We start from the raw sequence: 9457 nt of genomic DNA, 5'->3' as shown, positions 1-9457 counted from the left end.
AGATCTGATTTATTGCCAGTTACTGTGCTGTATTTGTTTCATGTGCTGTTTTGTTCATACGTCTGTTGGGAGTTGAGTGACTACATAATAAGTTAATGCAAAAGAATAAACATACATGAGACGAAGGTTCCCAGAGTAGGGGGTGTAATTACAGGGGAGGCACAGCAGGTGCATAGAGGGATACAAGTACAAATCTTTTTTTGTTTTTCTAAATTATCTAACAGTGGGGAATATTCACTAATCTTTTTTTCTTTACAATATTTATATGAATTTTTCAGTGAGAACTGGGTAGATTTAATATTAGACCCTAATATTTAATGGCTTGAGAAAGAAAAGACTTCAGTCAATAAAAATGTTACAAACCAAGAAGGAACTCCTGCTTGTGTTTGCATGAGGAAGGGAGAGACATATAAGACAAGAAAACTGTCCCCACTTGACTTAAGTTTGTCCCATACTATAAGTCTTGTTACCTGTCTGCAGGTTGATCAGCGCGTGTTCAAAGACCTGATGATAGAGAAGCTGCCGCGGCTCCATGCCCATTTTGAACAGCATAAGGTGGATTTCTCCCTCATCACCTTTAACTGGTTCCTGGTGGTGTTTGTGGACAGCGTGGTGAGCGACATCCTCTTCAAGATCTGGGACGCCTTTCTCTTTGAAGGTCCAAAGGTATGTGGTGGAAGAGAAAGTGAAACAGTTTAACTGGACCATGTCAGGGCATGTTTATGAATATTTGAAATGAAGGGACAAAAGTAGGTTTCATTTTCAAAAACTAGGACAACCCTTATTTTCAACTATCTCCTTTGCTCAAGGGTAAGAACGTATGTAATTTGTACATAGTTATTATAGAAAAGGCTAACATAATAAACAATTTTACATTTTCAAATATCCAGGTTCATGAATCTCTCTTAGTCATGCAAAACATGGATAGTGTAAAGATGAACACATTTTTACCCCTACATAGACGTACGTTCAGCATTAGTGTGCAGTGTTTGCAGTTAGGAGATATAACACTTTAATGTATTTGCGCTTAGATTATTTTGGCCACTAGGTGGCGACCAAACCCCACTGGACAGGACGACGAATAGTTCGGCGGTCACATGCGTATATGTTGCGTTATTTGTGACCAATGCACAGAACTTCTTTTTAAAGGAACAAAATACTTACAGAAATGAAAGTTGTAGCTACACAGTAAAAAAGTCAGTATTCATTCTAAACACGGGAGAATAAAATATTTATTACATGAATTACCAGGTGTATTATTTTAAATTCATAACAAACAGATGGGGACAGTTAAGGTTTATTCTGATTATCTTATATTTTTCTTTTCCAGATAATATTTCGCTGTGCACTAGCTCTCTTTAAGTACAAGGAGGAGGAGTTTTTGAAGTTGCAGGATTCCACCACCATCTTCAAATATCTTAGATACTTCACAAGAACCATCTTGGATTCAAGGTAAAGACACTGTAGAGACGTGATTCTCTTTCATAAATATGAAAAAATAAGTACAAATAATAACAAGTACAACAATGTGACCAGAAAGAGTAATGTTACTCTTACTTATTGGCTCCCAAACCTTTGTGCAGTGCCCCCTGTTGGAGAAGTAAACTTTTCAAGCCCCCTACATTCGAAACATTCACAGCTATTGTATTAAAAAAAACACAATTTTATATAATTATATCTTTGAAAAGACAATAATATTAAGTATTTTTTCTACTGTCACCTTTATTTAATAAATGGTATGTTTATATATATGTATTATTATTTATATAACAAACAAATCATTTATTAAATAAATAAGTTAAAGGTTAATAATAATCTATTGAAGCAAAAATACTTGCATCACTCACCTATGATTGTTTAATTTGGTGCATTTTCTTTCCAGAAAGCTGATGAGCATTGCGTTCATTGACATGAACCCATTCCCCATGAGGCAAATCCAGAACCGTCGTTCCTTCCACCTGGAGAAAGTTCGCCTGGAGTTGACTGAGCTGGAGGCCATCAGACAAACCTTCCTGCGGGAAAGAGAGTCAAGTCAGGACGGACGCAGCTTTGTCAGTGACGACGACGAGGACAACTGACATTAAAAATAAAAGCACTTTTCATTGCCACGTGGCCAAAGTGTGACGACAAAGAGATCACTTTAAACCAACTCCGTCCGACAACAGCGTCAAAGGGGATCTTTTTTGGTTAAAGAAAAAAAAAAGCCAAACTGCTGAATTTGGTCTCTGCATAATTGCTGGAGCATAAAAACGTACTGCATATCAAAGGACCAAACTTTACCAGGCCATACGTCCTTGCTATCAGTATTTCTGCCATTTTAAAAATGCTGTAAGTTTGCTGTATGTGTTCAAAGACTAGTGGGTGTTTTAGGTCCTCTCTATGTCATTTGCCAAAAAGTGGCAGAATCAGTATTTTTAAACCCCTGGCTGTGTACTGTCACTGGTTTGGTTTTATGTTTGTCCTTTTTCTCTAGTCAATTATCTTCTGGCTTTGTTGGACTTCTGTAAATATTATTTAATACGACAGAAGCCTTTGCCCGATAATGAACTACATTTGCTGAAAGTCAGGTTTTACTATCAAAGAATATTTTAGGTGTAGCTGTGGTCATCCTTCCAGGTTGTCTGCAGTCCAAACAGCTTAAGAATCAGAATTTTAGTTCTGAAACATCTGATAACCAACTTTGTTAATAGTTGATTAATCAGGCAGATTCTTAAAAGTCTTGTCATTTCAGCTGTAAGACACACAGTTATATAAAAAAAAGTCAATTGTTGATTGTACATTTCAAACACAATGATGTTTTAATATGTTAGAATGTTGTCCAAAAAGAAATCAGATTATATCAGAGCTTGGTTTTTAAACATTAAAAACCCAGATCTAAAAAACGATTGACAATCACAAAAAGCTGTTGATCAATTAGTAACCAATAAGTCATTCATTAATCGGCCAGTTAATAAAGTTCTAAAACCTTAAAACCCATCTTTTGGTCATTTAAAAGTTAAACTTAAAACCAAAGAAAATACATGTGATTATTTAGTAATGAAATAATCAGTAGCTGCAGCTCTGCTCTATGACTGAGATCAGTGTTACTTAAGTATCTGTGAAACTTTACACTTTTCTTTTCCTCACAAAGGAAAAAACAAAACTATTGCTGCTGACCCAATTTTGACCTGTCTGCCATAAAATATGTTGTATTTGGCTGAATATTTGATGATCTATTCTTATTGTACCTCTTGTTTTAAAATGTAGTCTTAAACTGAGCCCAACCTGATTTGCACCCCAACTTACTTAAAGCAAAAACATTAAATGGCTCAAAATATTTTATACATGTTTTAATTATTAATAAATGGAAACACGACCCTTTAAAAACTCATTCTTAATCCCTGCCGATTCCATCCCTTGCCCCACATATTGCTTCTTCCTTTTTTTTTTTTTTTTCTTCTTATCAGAATGTTTTAAGGTTGGATTTGTGCGGTTGTTTTAATGGCGTCATGTTTATTTAACGTTTCTCCGACTCACACATGGACTAAAACCACAGGTATGATGCTGGGAAATTCTTATGCATAAATTGTCCTCAGTGTGGCACTGTTGCACACATTAATAGTCATCCATAGGTACTAGTATTTTTCCAAGATTTCAGTTCAGAGTTAAATGGCTGCAACCGTCACATGGAGACAATTCTGTTTCACTTGTTGAGGTTCAAACCGTGAACGTTTACACGGTGTAGTTTTCTACTCTATTTTACAAGACTGAAAGTAAACAATGGGAAGAAACCTACCTAAATTTGGTTAGTCCTGTTATTGTTGTCAGTGTTTCTGTTCCATTTTCTGTCATGTTGTATTTGTGCTTTGTAAGGCTTTGTTTACAACTTTTTATAACCTGTTTCACTTCATTCTACCTTGCTGTCATTGCTGTTGATTATTTACAACATTTGATGCATAAATAATGTCAGCTGAACTATTTTGCCTGCAGTCTTTCCTTGATATATGTTGTAGGTATCAAAAGGTTAGGTTGGGAATGTAATTTAATCCCCTTGGGAGCAGGTCTCTGGAAAAACTAAAGTGTAGGTATTGCTAGCTGAATTAGATTAAAAAAAAAAGATTATTCTATATATATTTAGAATATATATATATATATATATATATATGCTTGAAGTCAAATACAGTTTTTAGCACAACATTGCACACAATACAACACAAATATGGTATAAATGTGCAGCTACTTTTTAATTATCAAAACATCTGAAGACAATATTATAAAGTATATATTTTTTAAAACAGGTTCCTAGTTTTAATAGCCAAAAAAAAAAAATCCATTCAAATGTCCATTTAATCACAAGGCTCATGTTGGAGCTGAGTAAATCTAAACAAATTTTATACAAATACTTTTCTCTTTTTTTTAAGGCTCATGTTGTGACATGACATGCCTTAATCTCTGTCAGGAAGTAAAGTCTGAAGACTCTTTGTTCCCACAAGTTACGTGAAACAGTGCCTTAAAATATCTTGATTAATTCTAAGGGTTCGTTTTTACTCGTGTATAAGTACAGCTGGGTACAAGTCAGGTTTCAGGGAATGAAAATAAGAATCCATGTCTATAGTAACTCAAAACTACAAAATGTCTGCTGAGGCTGAAGATTGAAATTTTATAATAGTAGAATTCCAACATCATTATTTTTGAAGTTTTAATATTAACCACGAACGACTAGGACTAAGACTAGTTCTTACTTCAAAACACAAAGTCTGTAGTGTGGCCGCAAATGGTGCTGTAACAATAATCTGACTGATTTGGGATTTACACGAGTTGCTGGATTGCAAAGCTGTTGTTGACAGACTTCTCCCCCAAATAACAAAGTACTTAACAGCAAATTACTTATTTTAATAACTACTACAAATACTGTGAGTTAATTATGTAACCACAATACTAAATCAATAATTTATTAGTGTCCCCATCATACACCAAAGGTGTACTTTTCTTTAATATGAATCTAAAAGATGTAATATCAATCACCTGTGGGTCATTTGTTTCACAATTAAACCCTGGCATTTTAGCAGGGACTTGTAGACTTTTAACATTGCCTTTAGGTGACTATGAACTAAACCAGATTGCCTCAAGAATCCTCCGTTTCCTGTGGCACAGTCATCTTTATTCATAGCCTGCCCCTGTCATACTTGAGTGGAGCTGTCAGGGGGAGGGACTTGTGCTGAGTGAGAAAAGCCCTGATGTTGCTGCAGTGAGTGACAGAAAACAACAGAGATGGTAAAGGAGCAGATGTCTGACTGGAGCCCAGCAAAGCAGCTGTAGACCAGGGAACATATGCAAGTTTAGCGGCAGCCCATCATCATCTGATACAACAAGGTGAGAGGAAGCTGCAGCTTTAGTTTCGAAAGACACAGAGTGACATTTTAACTGAGCAAACAGGAAGTTAGTCAGTGGTCACCTTGTGAACACTGTGGTTTTACATTGTTTTTGTTGCAAGTGGTGTAATTCTATGAATTACTGAATACTCTTCTGCTTTTTATGCTTAAAACATCTTAATACTCAAGACAACAAAACACTATAAAACCCCAGTTAGAACACAGGGTTACCTGTGGTTCCATATATAAAAGGAAGAGCTAATAGTAACTGTTACTTGCAGATTAATTGCATTGTTAAAATCTGATTGTAAACCTTTTGCACAAGGCTTTTTTTCTCAAAACCGGAAGGTGAAAGTATAGCGCTCCCAGATGGAATGCTTCACAGCAAGCTGCAACAAGTAGTGAGCATCTTAATCACTCCAGTCAGAAATCACCAAGAGTGTTCTTTTTCCATGTACAGGAGAACAGTGAAGTTTCTGGACAGGGGTGACTCAAGTGGTGCTGCTAAAGGAGTTTAAGCACATCAATGAGGACTACTGGGATGGCTTTGTTCAAGCAACAGAATGTGGAGGATTTTTATGACATTGGAGAGGAACTCGGAAGGTATGGTTTATATTTGTGTCACATTGTAGACAGTCCTCCTAGATTCACAAAAAAGTTAATATATGAAAGTAGTATGAAACAAAAATGCTATAAAAACTATAGTAGACAGTGACAGACATAATGGAACTTTTTTAGACCAGGATAAACATATCTTTCCTAGAGCAACCTAACTTAGTAACGGGGACTAGGTATTCTAGGTATTTAATCTAAAGTCCAGAATGTTCTGCATGGCAGGAAGGAATTCTACTATTGCGCCACTTTCTTGCCATTTATATTAATCAGAATCAAAGGCTTAGAATAACTCCATCTATTGACATTTCTATCATCTTGACACACGTGTGTGTGTTTATATATATATATATGTGTGTGTGTGTATTTATAAAGCTAATACTCTCAAAACATTTTTCACGAGACAGTGTGGTTCAGTGAGGTTTCCACTGGATGTAGGAAATGCATATCGTTAAAGACACATTGATGATGAGGCACCAGCTTCTTACAAGTTAGTAGTGTAAGCAGCAGCACATAGTGAATATGCGACTGTTACTTGTGTAAGACCACCTGGACTACAGAAATATTAAGGGTGGGCTACGACATCGTTATTGCTAAGTTAGTGTATTGTTTTTATTTCTGGGGGTCATATTTCACCAAATTCCAGTCACACTATCCCAGTATGGTTATTAAGTTTTAAATTGGCCCTTTTAATCATTTATTCTATGTAGGTGTAGATGATTTTACTTTTTAGTTGTGTATGCAATAGGATACTTTCACATTGTAATCCTTGACCTAGATCACATGAGAAAATGACAGATGATCCATAGCCATACAAAATGGATGTTGAATAAAAATAGAAAAAGTATCACATTGCGGTCAGCACTGAATTTTAGTAAAGTAAGTATGGCAGTGGCTCTGTAAAGGTTTTGGATTTGATATCCAAAACCATGGATGCGGTCTTATAGAAGACTAATAGAAGATTGCTACAATTTGATTATAGATTACAGCATAATTTCACAGGACCAAAACAAAAGCAGCTCTTAAAAATGTTTAATCTCTGATTCACGTGTTTACGTAGGTATTGAAACATGGCTTGTTTAAGCATGAAACAGGGAGTGTCCCTTCAATGTGTCTAAGTGGGCTTAAGGTTACTGGAAAAGACAAAGGTTTGAACCCTCTTTATTTATTCAGAGGGTGTTCCTCAATAAAATGTTCTATCCAGGAAACAGAATGCAGTAAAATAGTGAAAAAGTAAAAAAGGGTCCCAGGTGGGGAATGGATGTGTTGAAGGCAAAAGTGAAGGAGGAGTCTTCATTTGGTAGGCAGCAAGGAAACTGTGCAATCCACTGGGGAAATACTTATGAGGAAGTCAGTGAAGGGCACGATGGATGAGGAAGCACAGGTGGGGCAAGTGCACGACGTGTTAACGAACAGAGAGGGTGTGAAGGTATACTGTCTGATCCGTAACCTTTCTAATGACAACAAAAACACAACATGCCCTGAGAGAGAAATTAAGTTCTTTTTTATATTTGCTGCTTACTCTTTAGCCATTGACTCAATCATTGGACAGTTAAATTCAATGATTGATTTGTAAAAAAGGTTTTACACAAGCCCAGCTTGGACCACACCACCACAAAGACATCAGTTTTGGCTAATATAAATATTGTTATTTATATCTTTTACACTAGCATTTAGGTATGTTTCTATTGTATGCATTTGGTTTACTTTCAGATATTTTTCCCTAAATGTTTTACATCATTTTGGGACAACTATTTAAGCAAATAGCTGTCTTTTAAAAGTGTGGATAACTTTTAGCTAATTCCGAGTGGAAATGTAAATATTCACCCCTAAACTTGCTTACTGTGGGCTAAGTCAACAACACTTTAGATTGCCTGGTATGTATGTCAAATCAGTTTGAGCATTTTCCTATTAAAAAAAAACACCAACAAATGTAAAATGGTGTTGATTTGATGATGTAGTGGCATATAGTATTATTTTTATTTTTTTAGAAATAAGTACATTACCATTTTGAACATCCTCATAATCTTTAGACATTTATTTGTTTCTGAAGTATATGATCCATATATCAAAGACAAAAAAAACCATTTACCAGCTGTGGTTTTGAACCACAGCTGGTTTTTGAGAAGAAAAAAAAAAACTACAATAGAGGACACAGCTGAAAGTCTTCACACACATCCAGGAGGGATTGTTTGGGATTTGCTGTCTTTTGTGTGACATTTTATGGTGATTTAATGAACAGTGGATGGAGTCCAACAACGCCTAGAGTTTGTCAGAGCCTAATGGGGTCAAACCTCTCCAACATGAAGTGCAGATAATAGTTAATAGATAATAGTTGCATGAGAAATTGGTCTAGAATATGACTCACAGATCATTTAAATGTTTTTAGTGGAACTGTTTAGCTGTTCAGCAGTTTTTTTATCATATCTGACACCCCCAAACTATTCAACTCACTCTACCGATAGACACTTGTTACAAGACCCCACATTTTGTCTGTAATGTTTCTTTCCACTGCTAATGGAAAGTTTTCAGTGGGCCCATCTCTGAGCTAACCCTTTGCTTGAAATGTGAGACATTTACTGACAACTGTGAAAGTCCGGTCATCTGATTGATGATGCTGACATACAGTAGGAAGTGCCTCAGTGTGAGCCCACACCTGCCACTGAAGCCTCCCAAAAGACTGTTGAGCTGCTGTTATGCAAGTTGACATGATGGCAAACCACTGACCTTTCTGAACTCTACCTGTCAGTGTCAGATTTGTGAGTTCCAATGTCTGATCATAACAAAGAAGACCATGTCTGGTCAAACATGATCTTCATATGCTTCTAGTGAGTCATTAAAAAACAAACAAACATGATTTTACAGGATACACTGTTGTAAAGGAAGCACTATTGTTTTGTATTCATTAACGTTACGTGAGCTTCCTCTAGTTCTGAGGAAAAAAGTCTTAAAAAGCCAATAACAGGTGCATTTCTAATGTAGATAAGGGTGTTGTTTAATTTCTTGAAAATGCAGAACACTCACTGTAGGAGACTTTAAGACGGCCAATATATCGGCAGTTATGCATCATATAGTCAATTATGATTTGCTCATTTTTATCTTGCCTTACCTTATTGCATTAGTGTTGTATTTTTATAATTGCGATGCAATATTTGCTTAAATACAAGCAATTATATTTACATTGATAGGAAAGTCAACCACATGTTTATTGGTATATATGCTTGTGTCATCTTAAAGCCTTAAGTTTGAACATAATTGTAAACCTAGTTTTGATAACTAATCATGTCATCTATGTCAGTCAAAACGGTAATAAAAAGTCTTGTCTTTAATGGCTAATATATGAGTTTAGGTAAAATGCCAAAGTAAAGCACAGCAGCTGTGGTTGGTGGACACATGTAGTACTGCACTGTTCCTGTTGAATAATAACAAAGTGATAGAATTTCTCTGAGGGGAATGACCCATAGTGATGACAGAGGACATGCATAGCATGGATT

General features: G+C 35.8%; 2 protein-coding genes across 3 annotated transcripts in view; both read left to right on the top strand.

Moving 5' to 3' along the window:
- tbc1d2b (TBC1 domain family, member 2B) overlaps window positions 1–3954 on the top strand; it is a 12978-nt gene extending 9024 nt beyond the window's left edge. The window contains 3 exon segments of the mRNA XM_008311713.3: window positions 481–666; window positions 1331–1452; window positions 1883–3954. Coding sequence (XP_008309935.2) covers window positions 481–666; window positions 1331–1452; window positions 1883–2078 — 504 coding nt within the window. The 3' untranslated portion in view covers window positions 2079–3954.
- A 1229-nt stretch (window positions 3955–5183) lies between these two features.
- dapk2b (death-associated protein kinase 2b) overlaps window positions 5184–9457 on the top strand; it is a 14917-nt gene continuing 10643 nt past the window's right edge. The window contains exons 1-2 of one of the 2 annotated variants that reach the window (XM_008311714.3): window positions 5184–5352; window positions 5812–5954. In XM_008311714.3, coding sequence (XP_008309936.1) covers window positions 5878–5954 — 77 coding nt within the window. In that variant the 5' untranslated portion in view covers window positions 5184–5352; window positions 5812–5877. The remainder of the gene's footprint in view (window positions 5353–5811; window positions 5955–9457) is intronic. The other variant, XM_008311715.3, reaches the window with a different exon arrangement.

The sequence above is a fragment of the Cynoglossus semilaevis genome, chromosome 6, assembly GCF_000523025.1.
Source record: "Cynoglossus semilaevis isolate Cse_v1.0 chromosome 6, Cse_v1.0, whole genome shotgun sequence".
Taxonomy (NCBI): Eukaryota; Metazoa; Chordata; class Actinopteri; order Pleuronectiformes; family Cynoglossidae; genus Cynoglossus; species Cynoglossus semilaevis.
The sequence above is the reverse complement of the archived record's forward strand: the minus strand, read 5'-3'. Positions and strand labels throughout refer to the sequence as shown.